Below are 16,540 nucleotides of genomic sequence, written 5' to 3' on the forward strand. Positions count from 1 at the left end.
GTTGGGTTTCTTCACATTCTGACTGCATGGAAGGGGATTGAAGATTGTGTGTTTGTGTGAGATTTATTTTCCTTGTTTCAACAGGGCACTCGACAAGGGATACTGGATGATCAATCACTGGAGGGGGACACTGAGACAGAGATGCTGGACGTGGAGGGGGAAGTTGAGACAGAGTAGTAACAGGAGGGGGACACTGAGACAGAGATGCTGGACGTGGAGGGGGAAGTTGAGACAGAGTAGTAACAAGAGGGGGACACTGAGACAGAGATGCTGGACGTGGAGGTGGAAGTTGAGACAGAGTAGTAACAAGAGGGGGACACTGAGACAGAGATGCTGGACGTGGAGGGGGAAGTTGAGACAGAGTAGTAACAGGAGGGGGACACTGAGACAGAGATGCTGGACAGTGGGTAGTATCTGCTAAAGAGAACACAATAATAAAAAATCCCCATGATCATTCTAAACGTTATAATGTTATTATGGTTAAAAGAAAAATGCCTTACCTTGTTTCTGTTCTGCAGATCTCACTTGTTGCATTATATATGCTGCATATTTTTTGTCTATAAAAAACGAATTTCAATCAATAAAAATAAAATTCATTATTTTTACATCATCAAGCAACCAATTTTTTATTTATTTTTTTACTTACCATTCTTTATTCTCTCAGCAATTTCTTTGCTTACTGTTAATGTGATTGCTCCCTGGGAGTCTGATAGTTTTAGTAACATATTCTCCATCTTGCTACAATTGTAAACTTTGTGGATGCCTTTTATAATCAAAGCCATAATGAGAAATGATGAGCAAACAGATGCTGCATTAAATTTACATTGTTATCCCTAATTATGGGTTAAACATTTAAGAGTGGGACATGGCACAGCTGATTAACTTGATGTATATCCTACTTAAGGGATAGTTTACCCAAAGAAAAAAAATCTTTGGGTGAACTATCCCTTTTTTACATGAAAAATATTCCATATAAATATATTACACAATTGTGTGTCACCTTAATGTAAGTTTGGATTTCATGTTTAATGACCAATAAAAGTGTGTACAGCTAATTAATATTCAAAAATTATATAAAACAAAAACACATTCTAAATTAAGAAATTAGCATGCATTTGTGGGTTTTGTTTACTGCACTCCTGGAATAAGACATACCTAGATAAAGATCTTAGATAAAAACACAAACATGAGGCCTTATTGTAAAACCGTCACATTAGATATGCATGTTTGATTGACTAATTTATTTAATGGATTACTGTTGTTCAAAAATCTCAATGTACAAAATTAACACAAGCATGCAATACAATAAAGAGAAAATGACAACAAACAGAACTTTAAACCAAGAAAATAAAAGGGTATATAAAGCACATGTCCTAAATACTTATAGTATTATGCTAATGGACTTCTTGGAATTAAGGGAAAAAAAATATCAGCTGACATTCGCTGCCAATGACCATTAAGCTGTGTCGTCAGCAAGTCGTTTCCCATCATGCTTTTGATCAGCGCAGTCGGTGGAGAGCAACTGCGCGCGACTGCAGAATCCGACAGGTGCGCCTTGCGCTCGCGAGAGATTTTTGACATACGTCAGCATGACATCAGAGCAAGGCGGACCGCACTCGGACACATTTCTAACCGGCATGCATCTCGCGCTGATCACCGGTGATCGATTCTGCGCAGATTTTGCTCATCTCAAACAAGCCTAGTATTTCCGGACACGAGCGTACTTCACTGCAGTCTGTCTCCTCCTGGCGGCTGCGGGTGAATATCCTCGTTCTATTAGTTTGGTCTGGAGCAAGATCTGTGTACATCGATTACTCTCTTAACACCACATTAGGCTAGTGAGGCTGACATTTATTCAGCTGTAAAGCTGGTATGATCTGATAAAAATGTAATAAACCTCCAGATGCGCTCCTGATGATGCAGTAATATTCTGCTTTACGCAATAGATTTGCGCCCTGTCCTGAAATCTGGTCCCCTGCTCTATTTTAACTGGCCATGTCATTATAAATTATAAAAACCCATCTTATCGTCTTTACATATCTGTGAAATAGATTTAGGAGTCAGGATGAGCTTAGCTTTCAGCAGGGCTCCTCGAAAGACTGCGGGAAACCGCATGTCCAGACTGCTGGATGCAGAGGAGGAGGATGAGTTCTACAAGATCACCTATGGAGGATTTCACGACGTGAGTGATAAAAAAATATCACCTCTGCAGCTTGTTATGGGCTTGTGTTGACAAATTTCCGCAGCTGTAATACATGCATACTTCAGCATGAACGTTTGGACTTGAACCTGTAAGAATATGCCCAGTCACTCTGATTTTATTGTCTTGAGACTGTCAGGAGATCTTTATCACATGACTTTATGGAGTCATTGTGTTTTTATTTAGTGCAAATGTATACACAGTATATAATATTTATATACGTTTTTTGTATATAATTTTACATTTTGATTTTCACATTTAGTTGTCATGTATGTTATGTGCTAAACTCAATGTATAGAGATTTTGACAATTCATGTTGTAAAGCAGCTTTAAAAATCTATTATTCTAATAAATTAGATGTAGTAAATATTGTATAAATGATATATTCTTACTGAATGTACATTATAAATATATAAATGTTCTATACATGTAAAGCTGCAGTTCAATACATAATTGAATAATGTATTATTCAGTACGTTGTAATATATTAACAGAATATATTGTTCTGTATATTTTTGTTAATTAATTTTTAAAGCAATATATTCAATACATAATTATTATATACATTAGTACACAAGGAATATTTATTTTTGTGTAAGGTTACGTATATTGTGTGTATTCATTTGATCATCCTTTATTTGGAAATATCCTTATATGGTATTTGCATCTCTCTCTCTCTCTCTCTCTAAAGAACAGTATAATTGAGCAGACATGTATTTCAGCAAATTTATACAAAACATTAATAGATTTATACAAAAGGGTGATAAAATGTTTATTATATTAATAGTTAATTTAAAACAACTTTATTCTAATAAATTTGATATTATATATGTGACTCTGGACCACAAAACCATGAGGGTCAAATTTCTTTTTATATATATATATATATATAAATTGAGATTTATATGAATAAATAGGCTTTCCACTGATGTATGGTTTGTTAGGATAGGACCATATTTGGCCAAGATACAACTATTTAAAAATCTGGAATCTGAGGGTGCAATATTTTACTAATAAAAAATTATTCTTTGATATATTCATGGTAGGACATTTACAAAATATCTTTATGTAACATGGTTTTTATTTAATATCCTTATGATTTGTGGCATAAAAGAAAAATCAATTTTTTTGTAGATTTACAAGATTTACCCATACAATGTATTTTTGGCTATTACTATAAATATACCAGTGCTACTTTTGACTGGTTTTGTGGTCCAGGGTCACATATTGTATACATTATATAATAATGATAACTAATAACTGAATGAAATCAATGCATTATGAAAATTATATGCTCTTGTCTAGTGTCCCCTCTGTGACGTTGAGTCCTGAAAACGTGATTTCTGCAGGAATCAGGTGATGACGAATATAAGGGTGACTTGTCTGAAACGGAGGATGAGGTGGACAGTGACTTTGACATTGATGAAGGGGATGAACCCGACAGCGAGCAGGAGGAGGATGGGCCGCGTCGCAAGAGCAGAGTGGTGACCAAAGCTTACAAGGTACAGGAGGGTTGTGCTAAGAAAAAGAACCATAAAACCATCATAAAAAGCTACCATAAATAACTTCAGATGACTGTTAATATAGTGCATGAGTCGTATGGACTAGTTTTATGATTCGTTTATGGAACTTTTGCATCCTTTTTGAAGTTTCAGTCATTATTCTATTTATTACGATCTATTTTAATTATTATAATAATAGCTGTTAATAGTTGCCACTGATAAGCTACTACAAAATATATTGTAGAAACTTAATTTTCTGTAAAGCCGTACTTTGCAACGATTTGTATCATGAAAAATAGTGACCAGGACATTCTGTACAGAAAGTAAATAATGACAGAATTTTAATATTTATGCCACTTGTAATCCCAGAACCTTGTTTGTGTGTAGGAGCCAGTTAAAGTGGTGCGGCAAAAACCAAAACAACGGAAACTGGCTGAACTGCCCAGGAGGACAGTCAAGACAAAGATCAACAAATACAACCCTCCAGAACTGCAGGAGGACATCAACAAGAGTGAGACGTTCACACTTTATTTACACATGCACATGTGACATAACCAAGCATACATAAAGGTTGAGTTTTGAAGTTTTGTCATTTGTGTACCCTTAAGAAGCAAAAGTATATGGGAATATACTGGAAAATATAATGCAATATATAAAATAATACATTTCCATATATGGGAAACTAGTGCTTATACCACAATATATGCATGGACTGTGTTTTGCTATATATTGATACATATAAAAAATATAATGCACTACATTTTTATTACATGTAATATATTAATTGAAACACTCAATTAATTATTTTATTTTTCTTGCGTTAATACAGGTGTACATAAAGCTTCATATATTTATGAACTTTTGTCTCACTTTATTGTTCATTTGTTGTCTTTATTGTACAATTGTTTATTGTATATTATTCATATATGGAAATATAAGTAATGGCATATCAGAAATAAAGTGTTTACTGATAAGAAAGTTGGATTTCTTGTTAAATCATGGCAACACGGTGGGCGGAAAATGAGATTCGACATGTTTAGCTTGATAGATTGAGTGCTAATATTCTATTAATGCAATATATTATTCTGTATATTTTCATATTTTCAAATAATTTGATGTATATGCGGAAATATATCAGTTATTCTGATTTATCTTTTTTTTAGTTAAATCTGTAAAATCTGACTAGTTTTCCTTATTATTTTTATGCAATGACACACAAACAGTATTATTTTCTATCTTTTTTCATTTTTTTACCCTTCTAAGGAATTAAAAACAAAAATAGGTTCTATGAAAAAAGCAAACAGTATTGTATCAACAACATTATCCAACAGGAAGTTGACATAGCAAGAGTAGATGTTCATGATAACAGAGGTTTACAAAACTAATAACAATCTGTTAACCTCTGATTACACGTTTACAATATACTCATAAACCACAAAGAAAATAACATCAGGTTCTAAAGTTATTCTTTCTTCTTCACGGTAATTCGATGATTTCCAGTGCAATAAAATGTGTTTGTTTGGTAAGCTGTCAATGAGTCAAGTTTAGATCTCTTCCTTGAACGGCAACAATTTAAGAACGTGGTGACCACATCATAAACTGTGGAGGGTGTTATAGTAATTGTTAGTAAAGTTTGAAATTGTTTTTGTCTTAGACAGGAAGTCGGTGCGTCAGTCAACAACAGAACACACGCGGCTGACGTACCTGAGGCTGCAGGAGAGGCAGGTTGCTCCGCGTCGAAGAAAGGGTACGAGACATGAGCGACCTTTGACCCAGGCTGAACTTTTAGCAGAGGCCAAGGTCACAGCACAGATTAACCTTCGATCGCTGGGTGAGGAATTGATACCTGATGACTGCAAATTGTTCTGTCTATTAAACTTGAATGCTAATACTGTAGCTGTTTGTGATTTCTTTATTTTTTTGACAGAAAACTATGAGCGTTTGGAGGCAGATAAGAAACGGCAGGTTCATATGAAGCGTCAGTGTGTGGGATCTGTTATCCGATATCACTCTGTGCTCATGCCACTGGTGTCTGACGTCACTCTTAAAGAGGAAAACGTGGATGTAGAGGGGTATTTCACCTGGTTCATCATCTCTTACTGAATGTTTAATTTTTATCTTCTCTTGCTTTTTAGGCTTTTATTGTCTTTGAAAACCTTTATATTGCATGGCACTTAAAAATATTTCGATAAAGTCTCTGAAGTGCTCATTTAACATTTAATTACGTTAAATGTTAATTTATTTATAATATATTTATGATTTATGGTTGTCATGTTTATGGTTGTGTAAAAAAAAAAATTATATATATATATATATTTTTTTTTTACAATGAATTCACATCTTTTTAAAATTGTGTTAAATTTTTAATGAGAAAAAAATGAGTGCACATGTATATTTTTATCTTTATATATATTTTATCTTCACATCTCATTAACAGTTTGGACCAAGACGCCCAACAGAATCCAGGGCCTCGCCCTCCACAAGCTCTTTCCCAGTCAGAATCAACCCTAGCTGCGCCTCCTAGTGTCATATCCGCTAACACAGCTGCTGTAAACCCTCTCCTGTCCTCAGGGCCTGCCAAATGCTCCCGCACCTACATCACATTCAGTGATGATGAATCCTTCCAGCGTTTCTTTCCCCAGTCCCCACCTCCTCGAATTCCTGTCCAGGAGATCTGCCCTGTTACCCATAAGCCAGCGCTCTACCGAGACCCCATCACAGACATTCCCTACGCTAATGTACAAGCCTTTCGGATCATCCGGGAAGCCTATAAAAAGTATGTGGCGGCCCACGGCCTGCCCTCCACTGGCACAGCGACTCCAGCTGACACCACTGCAAAGAATCTGCGCCAGAAGATCATTATTAAACAAGGCATGTAGAACAATTCACAAGATGGAATCTATCTATCTATCTATCTATCTATCTATCTATCTATCTATCTATCTATCTATCTGTCTATCTGTCTATCTGTCTATCTATCTATCTATCTATCTATCTATCTATCTATCTATCTATCTTGTGACATTACAGTACAACTGGATAAAAATGTTTGCTGCCAAATCTATGTCTAGTGTATTATTTGTAAGTGCAATAAGCTTCATAGTTGAATGTGATTTTTGCATTAATGCTTAATGTAACTTTATTTATTGTTTTTTAAAGCACTGTTTCATGTAATTGATTATGTAGTGATGTGTATTTATTTATAATGTGTCCGTATTATTTAAAACAGCATTAAAGATTGCTGTCGTGTAGCCTTTTAGATGTCTTTTTTTGTATTTTTATAATAATTAAAAAATGTGGGCCATCTATAAAATTGGTTTGTTTTGGAAAGAACCCACTTAGTACTCAAATGCAGCCAATGTATAAACTTCATTAAATTCGAAACGGGTCTTTATTAAGGGGTCTCTCTGATTTGCAATACCACCTCTATACCCTAGAGGTCACTCCTCTCTACTAAAATTAGAATGAGGCGTTTAATGAGTAAACATGAGTAACTCAAACAGATGACTACATGGACCTTCTCTGCAGTTTCAGTGTCAGCCTTCTCTCTGTGTCCCTCTGTTTCATGGTCCTTAATCTCTCAAAGCCAAAATAATGAAATGCTGACCTCATGAAGAATAGCTTGTCCCTGTCTCAGCTCAACCCAGATAGCAAGCTAAGAAGGGAGGGCTTAAGGGGGGAACTACTACCAGGGAGGGGGGTGAGCGAGGGGATATTCTCTGATTTCAAACATAGAGTTGCTGTACAGAAGATCCCAGCAGCTCTGAGTCCTAGTGAGGGTAGGTAACACACTCACTCTCTTTCTGTAATCTGTCTGTGTGTCTCTTTTAGCACCAGGACCAGGATGTATTATTATTATTTTAGAGTAAGGCTTTATGGAGAACATTGTTTTGCAGAGTCTGCCTGCAGATGCACCTGCTGATATGAGTGCATGTCAAAACAACAATCTTTAAATAATCTTTCTTTTATTTCAAATGACAGGTTTTTTTAATACCTGCTGATTGTCATCCTTTTTTGGTGGCATAATGTTCTTATCAAAAAAGCCATTATTTTCCCAGCCAGTCTTGCTTGCAGTAGTGCTGCACACTGCAGCTTTGCAAGCAGAGAGGATTTACGCAGCTGGAAGTAGCTGACTTGTGAAGCTAAAATTAATCTGAGGGTTGATTTGGAATTTTACACTTGGGTGGTTAGACTTGGTGAAGTCCACCTACAAATAGTGTAAAGTCTTATGAGCTGTGTGTGAGCTGGAAAATGCTCCCAATGATCAAACTCCATAACTGAACTATGGATCATGCCATAGAAGACACTATCTCAGACATGCCATAGAAGAACCATGTTGGGTTCACATTTTAATGAACAATTCTTTTGATTAGAGTAAAGAAGGTTTTAAGAATCTGAAGATCTTTTTCCACTGTAAAGAACCTTTATGGGAAGTTTCCATGGATGTAAAAGACCATTACACTCTTAGAAATAAAGATTCTTTATTGGCATCTTTGGTTCCATGAAGAAACTTTAACGTCCATGGAACTTTTCCAGTTGACAAAAGCTCCTTTATAGTGGAGTAACTTTCTTTGGATGTTCTTCAGACTAAAAACACATGTTTATTCTTTTAAATACGGTTTACTGATGAAGGTTCTTCTTTGGAACCTCTATTTTAAAGAGTGTGGAATTTCTGCCTAGTTTTGTCAGTATTTTATATTTTATATGTCAGTGTTTTTTCTTTTTTTCCACAAGTTTAATTGCTTAATTCAATAAACATGGTATATCAGATTTAGTTAGATTCAGTTTGATTTGCAGTTTAGTCATTATAATGATTAAAGTCAGAATAATGTATTATGACATGTTTTTTTATTATTCTGATTAAATTTATAAAATAAACATAAAATGATTAAAATGATCTGTTCAATATACAAAAATCAATTCAACTGAACTCCAGTCACAGGATATAAAAATTCTTATTTAAAATATCAAAATCTAATTATAATTTGTATGTTGTGTTGGATTTTTTTTAATTACTGTACTGACTAAAAAAATTATAATATTTTCTCAATTTGAAAAGGTCAGATGTTGGCTGCTGCTTTGCAACAGTGAAATAAGAAGGATTCCTTGTTGAAGGACTAATTTAAGAACCTTTTCACAACTAATAAGCCTGAACATGTGAAACTCAGCTAATACTTTTAAAGCTTGAGTTGGTGTCCTTTGGGAGCTGTGAGAGTAGGTGTTAGGAACAGGCAGACAGCCGCTCTTTCCTGGGATATGTGCACAACACAAAAAGATGACATCCGAAGGCCTGTATGTTTATTGTAAGATTGAAGAGACAAAGTAGTTAATGGCTATTTATAATCCCTGAGCTCTCAATCTGGTAGACTAACAGGTTTCTGAAAGAATGGTGTCAGATGCATTGCCAATTTCTGAAAGTAAGGTCATTTAGGAGTTCACATAAAATAGTGTAATTTGAATTTGTTCAGAACTTAGATTACACAATTAAATCTATGTTTAGTTAAATATATAACAATAGTATTCCTTTCATTAAAAGCAATTAAACCTGTCTCCACTTCATTCAGTCCCCCCCCTCCCCTTTCTGCATTTCTAGCTTTACTGTTAGTCCAGCAAAAGGCAACTGAAGTAACTAATGCTAAATAAATAACATAATTTTTGGCAAATTATTCATAATTATTCTTGAAATGAGGTCAGGACTGAGTTTAGCAATATGCTGCTTCTGGAATCAGTAAACTTAAGGTGGGTTGATTGATGTGTGCAAGCTTTAGTTTTTGTTTTCTGTTCTTAGCTCTGTGATCCTGTATTTGTGTCACTGGCTTTACAAATTAGTGCCACACTACTCTGGTCTAACATCTCCGATAGACAGACAACCACAAATACACACCCGAACCAAACACACATCATGTAAAACCAGTCAGCGCTAACTCTAATAATCAGCATTATTCAATTACATTTCATTTGATTTATTTTAATGATTTATTTGGCAAGCATCAGGAGTATATGAAGTGTGCAGAGCATGACAGACGCTTGTGATTAATTCTGTGATATGTAGCAGTAATGTTCATTAGCATACATTTATAGACCATTACCTTACTGGATTGTAAATATTGATCACCCATCTTACAGACTTAAAGTTTGACTAAAAATAGAATAGTTATTTGATTTGAAATACACATCAAAGGCATCTGAAAGACTACAATCAGACATTTTTGGAGAGCTTTAGCTTTGTGTTATGCAAAGCCATCTCAGTTTGATTACAAGCATATGTGGTAGATGCAATTCAAACTCTTTAAAGTTATATGTGCAAACATGCAAACATCTTTCAGTATCGCTAGTCTTTTTTCTGTGTAAAAGTATCTAAGATCAGTTTACACAAGATAATATGTTCCAACATGTAGTTGCAGACGGATGAGTTCAGGTCTGTTTCACAACATGTCAGGTTGGATTGTCTGGAGTTTGTGTTGTAGATCCGGTTTGGGTGTGGTGGACTGAAACTGGTGACTAGCCCATGATTCTATCAGTCTGTCTCACAAGGCGGGCGGGCGCCAGCATGGGCCACCTTCACATGAGTGTGAGCCAGTGATAACTCCTCACAGTTCTAACCTTCTCCTCCTTACTGTAACCCAAAACCCAAGCGTTACTGTTCAAAGACTAAAAATAGACAAGATTCTCTCTGTCTCTCTGCCTTGGAATGAAAGATGTCCCATATAATCAGCAAGTCTACTGTAATTACATTGTGTTGTCAGAAAGTCTATGTTCCCAAGTACATTGTACCTTCAGACCCCCAAAAGCTCTTCCTGTACACAAATGCTAGCCTTGTCCTTTTAATTCAACTGGGCTTTGTGGCATTTAACAATGTAAGCAGTTCTCTATCGTGCCCTTTCACTGGCTGGCTCTTTTGGCCAGGCTGAAAGTGACTTGGACTGGAAAGCTTGAAAGGTTTCCCCATTCATTCTCAACTTCTACAGAAAGCATTGAGCGACCGAATAAAGCAAGCAGCCATTATTTTGTCCAAAAGACAAGATTCTTTTGTACAAGTTATTGGCTTAAAATGTATCTCTCTCTAAGGGCCCGCTGTCTCTGGGCGAGCTGTGTGAATTGAGAGTTCCACGATGCAGCAAGCATGTCTAAAAGCAATCCCCGACACATTGACGAGGATGCCATCCTCAGGGGCCTCAGCACCGAAGAGCTGGACCAGCTGGAGTATGAACTACAGGAGATGGACCCTGAGGTACTATGCCGTACAACTGTTTGAAACTAAAGCATGGATAGGTAACAGACTCTGAAATGCACTTTCATTTGAGGAGACACCAGTAGTAGGCAGTTTAAGGCTGGAATACACTACACAATTTTTGGTTCACCCAAAAATGTTAATTACCCCATGATTTACTCACCTTCAAGCCATCCTAGATCTTTGAAGCGTTGTAATGGCACTGAATGATAGTTGACATTTCGAAGCCCAAAAAAGTGAATCCATCCATCATGAAAAGTACAGCCATTCTAAAGTAAAGCGATGCGTTTGTGTAAGAAAAATATCCATATTTAAAACTTTATAAACTATAATTGTTTCCCATTCGTCACTTCTCATCGGAGCCTACATCATCCACTGGAATTCAACTCTCTTGTGATCATACTGTACATATGAAGTACTTTTTAATATTGATGGATGCACTTTTTTGACCTTCAAAATCTTAACCACCATTCACTGACATTATAAAGAGCCAGGACATTTTTTATTAATAAGGCACATGTTAACCTGTGAGTTTCTATTGTTCGGAACAGCTTCAAGTATGATAGTGTGTGATCGTCAGTTGTTTGGGGTATATTGCTAGTTTTTATCTGTAGCCATTTACAAAGTCGGCATGTGTGTGATGCAAAACACGAACAAAAAATAATAATGTACAGTAAGCTGGTCAATTATTGCAAAATAAAAGTCCCTCTGAAGCCAGTTTCACTTCAGTCAAGACACAAGATGGCATCAGTGTCATTTCTATGAATGATGTATGAATATGATGCGAGAGACATGAAAGTAGTGGAGCTGATACAAAGCATAGCCATGGACGACAGCAAATATTTGAAAATATATGACAGCTGAATGCTCTGATTGACCAAGTATTCCAGAGAGCTTTGTTATAAATAAGCATAATTGCTGCTGTACTTGGCAGTGCTCAGAATGCATTTTGTTTTCACAGTAAAAGCAGTTTTGACAACTCTGTAACTCTTGTGTCCCATTGGGAAAAAAAAGACCTATGACAGATTTTTTTTTGTTTAAAACATGATTTTATGAGGATGACCCAATCAAATGTGTGTGTGTGCGTGTGTGTGCGTGTGTGTGTGTGTGAATGGGACATTTCTGATTGAAGAAATCATTTTAAGCATAATGATTTTCATGACCTTTCAGAATGCCATCCTTCCAGCCGGTTTCCGTCAGCGTGACCAGACCAAGACACACCACTTCTAATATCTAAAATCTGAAAAGCCTTTGTAAACAAATGTGTTTTGAAATATTCAGCTAAAGGCAGATTTGCCACTTATTAGTCATTATTCTGAATTTTTATAGAATTCAAAATGATTCATGCATTATTATATTATATATCATTTTCTAATTATAATTGTATAATTTGTTCATTTGTTTCTTTCTTGAGTTTGTATAATAGCTGTGAGTAAAGTGAACATTTCTCTTTCCCTCAACTGTCTGTAGGAAAGACCTTTGTCCCTAAACCAGGATCAGGACAAATCCCTGTGGAGGAACAGATCACTCTGGAACCTGAGCTTGAGGAAGCATTAAAGAATGCAACAGATGCTGAAATGTGTGACATTGCAGGTGGGCATCACATTTCTGCTCAGTTCCTGTTTTTTCTTTTCACATGATATAAAGGAAGTTATGATATCCGGTTGGGAGTGCTCTAGAGATTTGCATTAAACTCTTCTAAACCTAAGCCTCACTTTAAACCTGTAACGTCCTGTAAACAGCTCTGACTGAAATCCAAATTTTGATACTTGACTAAGGACTAATCCTCTGTTTGCTATTGTAAACAGCAGATCACAATACCTTGTGCATAACATTTGCCAATCAAACCCTTTCTAATTTAATCTGCTTTATTTGCGTTGTCCATCAGTGTCTCACAACTTTTTAAATATATATATATATATATATATAAAATATAACATATTATATATATATATATATATATATATATATATATATCTATAAGAAGCAGCCTAGATGACTTATGTTGAGCTAAGAATGATGTAGATCATGCACAGAATTATACCACACCGTATCTGTTTCCCCAAGCTCAGCAGCTCACCAAAATAAAATGAGCAACAGCCAACTAGTCAACATGAGCAGAGATTGAGTGAAAATATTCATGCTTGTGTGTTAAGTTGTCTGTAAACATTTAGCCAAACATAAATATCACTTATCTTACGGCTTCAATTAAAAATGCAACATGTGACACAAATAATTCATATTATTCTTGATTTAGCACACTAAAGTGATGGAAACCGGTCAATAGTCTAATTGTCCTTGAGCACTTAATAGCAAGCTTTTGCCCTTAAGGACATTTAAAGCTGTAGAGTTTTGGAGTGTGTCACTAGCTACAGATTTCCCAGCAGAGCCCCTCATTCAGAACACAGTTTTACCTCTGGAACACATCCAGTTCTGGATTAAACTGTCAATAGGGGTTTGCTGTTGGTGATTTAATGGATGAGTCTGCTTTTTTGCTGAGATGCAGGGTAGCTAAATGGATTTCTAAAGGGTGCTGGTGGTTTAAATCTGGTTATTGTCTGAATATGGGATTCACGCTGTAGTACAAAGGTTAGAACTGGTCTATCCCAATCCCAAATGTATCCGCTGTTGCCCTACTGTATTTTTTCACCTGTCCAGACACTGATAATTGAAACTTGGAGGGGGAGTTTATAGTGGATTTACTGGTTAGTCAGCTCCACCTGCTGTTCAAATGCAAATTTACAGTTTAACAGTTATTCTCACTAATTAAACAATTATTAATTAAAAAACATTATATTTACATATATAACATTAGTTTGTTTATTGTTTTATCAATATTAATTTAAATAATTATTTAAAATAAGTTCAAATATATTATTATATCATTTTAGATTATTAATTTTAATTTACATATTATTTAACTGTATATATTACATAGTAATATATTCCTATGTATAAGTAGAAACATATCAGTATTAAAATGTATTAACTATTAATTCATTATTAATTCATTATAATACATATTAGTCATTATTGTGATATTTTTATATTAAACTATTAGTAATATTACTAATATAAATTATAAAATAATAATTAGTTTGTTTTTAATTAATAATTATTACTTTTATTTGTTAAATTAAAATGTATTAATATTATATTATATTATATTATTATATTATATATTTATTGTTATTGTAGTGTTGTTATTTTAATCATTTATTCATTCGTTAAAATTAATAAAGGTTTTTATATTTGTATAGTTGTTAATATGTTTTTATTAATACACTGTTATCGCTTAAGATTAGTCCAAAAGTAATAATTGCTATGTCGTTAACTAATGAGGTTCTTGTATCCTCACAGCCATCCTGGGAATGTACACACTCATGAGCAACAAGCAATATTATGATGCCCTGAACACCAACTGGCAAGATTGCCAACACAGAAGGCATCAACAGTATGTATACATACAGCACATTTAAACCACACAATTTCCATTTTTCCAGATTTTTCCATTTTTGTTGAATTTACTGAATGTCAATTCAGCATATACAATTGTTCCATGTCATAAGTTGCTCTATACTCTTTTAGGTGTAGTGAAACCAGATGTATATAAGATCTATCCCGAGAGAGCCTCCTAATGACACAGATGTGGAGGATACTCTTCGCTGCATCCAGAAAAATGACAATAGGCTGACAGAGGTCAACCTCAACAACATCCCGGTAAACATGACAACTGTACTCACACCTCAATCAGCGTAATTATGATCACATTACAGACTGTATTATCACAATTAATCACAAGAATTGATGTATTTCTGTGCATGAGCAGAATGGGGTAGTAATGACTGTTTGTGTTGATGTAGGACATTCCCATCCCAACCCTGAAAGGAATTTTTGAGGCTATGAAGCGAAACACACATGTGTTAATCCTCAGCATTGCTGGGACACGCAGTAATGACCCCATGGCCTATGTAAGACCTGAAGCCTGTGCTTTTGATATTTCATTCATTCATTGCTTCTTTGCTTCAGTCTCATATTTTTCTGCATGCAAGTCTGAAGAAGTATGTCTTGGATTTAATGAAAACTTTCTGTTTAGTTATATATACTAAATTTCATCAGTTTTGAGTCAGATTTATAAAAAGAATAGGAAATTAATACATTTTTCAGCAAGGATGCTTTAAATTGATCAAAAGTGTCAAGAAAAGATTTCTATTTCAAATAAATGGTGATTTTTTTAAAATCTGGACAAAACACACTGTTTCCACAAAAATATTAAGCAGCACAACTGTTTTCAGCATTGGTAACAAGAAATGTTTCTTGAGCAGCAATTCCGCCTGCTACAAGGATCACATGACACCAGAGTAATGTTGTAATGGCTGCTGATATATATATTAATATATATATATATATATATATATATATATATATATATATATATATATATATATATATATATATATATATATATATATATATATATATCTGTCAATATGGGTGCTGTGTGTACATTTATGAGGAAAAGAAAAGAACATAAATGATTTCTACTAAATACTGAGCAAAGGGTCTGAATAGTTAGGACCATGTGATATTTCAGTTTTTCTTTTTTAAGAAATGTGCAAAAATGTCAACAATTCTGTGTTTTTCTGTCAATATGGGGTGCTATTCAACAAAGAGTGAAAAATGTAAGGGGGTCTGAATACTTTCCGTACCCACTATATATTACTGTATTTTTGAATGATGCAGGCTTGGTGAGCATAAGAGACAGAAATGACCCCAAACTTTGGACTAATCTATAGTTATTCTAAATTTTCTAAATGTATTGTGGTAATGATGGAGAGCTGATGTCAGTTGTTTCTCTTGAGTCAGGCTATAGTGGAGATGTTACAGTCCAACACTACCCTGCAGAGCCTCAACATTGAGTCCAACTTCATTACTGCACAAGGCATGATGGCCATCGTCAAGTCACTGCAAGAAAACTCCACTCTGACTGAGATTAAGATCGACAACCAAGTAAAAATGAAATTGTTTGTGTGTGTTCTTACAGAGACAGACACTGGGTGACTCAGTTGAGATGGAGATTGCAACCATGTTGGAGAACAATCCTAGCATCATAAAAATTGGTTATAACTTCACTCAGCAGGGCCCATGTGCAAGAGCTGCAGTGTCCATCACCAGAAACAATGATATCCGTGAGTGGATTCTCATATTATTTTCTCAAATATTGCAGCTTGTCTTTTTCTGTAGCTGAAACAGGAACATTTTTTCATTCATTTTGATGTTTGTTGCTACATTAAACTTGATATTTTTTGTATATATCCCATCTCCAGTTCGTCAGCAGAGAGTAAGTTGAAAAGAGGATGGAGTTTATTTCATTTAGGAGATATCAGAGTTCTCCATGTTAACTTTTGGAGTCCTACAGACGCTCCAGTAACAGCCAGGACAACCTCTACAGATATGCTTTCACCATTCGCCATCGGCCATTGTGGATATCACCATTGCCAGCTTGATAAGACTTCATAGCTTTCTGTGGATTTCATCAAATCAAAAGCTCTGATCTAATAAAATTGACCTGCTCCTTAATACCTCAGTTTGCAAACTTGAAAAAGA

At 35.1% G+C, this 16,540-nt stretch overlaps 1 protein-coding gene and 1 pseudogene across 2 annotated transcripts; both read left to right on the forward strand.

The window, feature by feature from the left end:
• Positions 1–1,710: 1,710 nt before the first annotated feature.
• vps72b (vacuolar protein sorting 72 homolog b) lies at positions 1,711–10,906 on the forward strand. 2 transcript variants are annotated; one of them, XM_059568014.1, is made up of 7 exons: positions 1,711–2,182; positions 3,550–3,702; positions 4,090–4,213; positions 5,357–5,533; positions 5,630–5,774; positions 6,140–6,573; positions 10,771–10,906. In XM_059568014.1, the coding sequence occupies exons 1-7, from the start codon at positions 2,066–2,068 to the stop codon at positions 10,797–10,799; spliced, it is 1,179 nt and encodes a 392-aa protein (XP_059423997.1). In that variant the 5' UTR covers positions 1,711–2,065; the 3' UTR covers positions 10,800–10,906. The 2 variants fall into 2 exon arrangements, with proteins under 2 accessions (XP_059423997.1, XP_059423998.1); XM_059568015.1 differs by lacking the exon at positions 10,771–10,906 and having other exon boundaries at positions 6,140–6,953.
• LOC132157927 (tropomodulin-4-like) lies at positions 10,794–16,513 on the forward strand (annotated as a pseudogene).
• The last annotated feature ends 27 nt before the right edge of the window (positions 16,514–16,540 follow it).

Source organism: Carassius carassius, chromosome 15 (assembly GCF_963082965.1).
Source record: "Carassius carassius chromosome 15, fCarCar2.1, whole genome shotgun sequence".
NCBI lineage: Eukaryota > Metazoa > Chordata > Actinopteri > Cypriniformes > Cyprinidae > Carassius > Carassius carassius.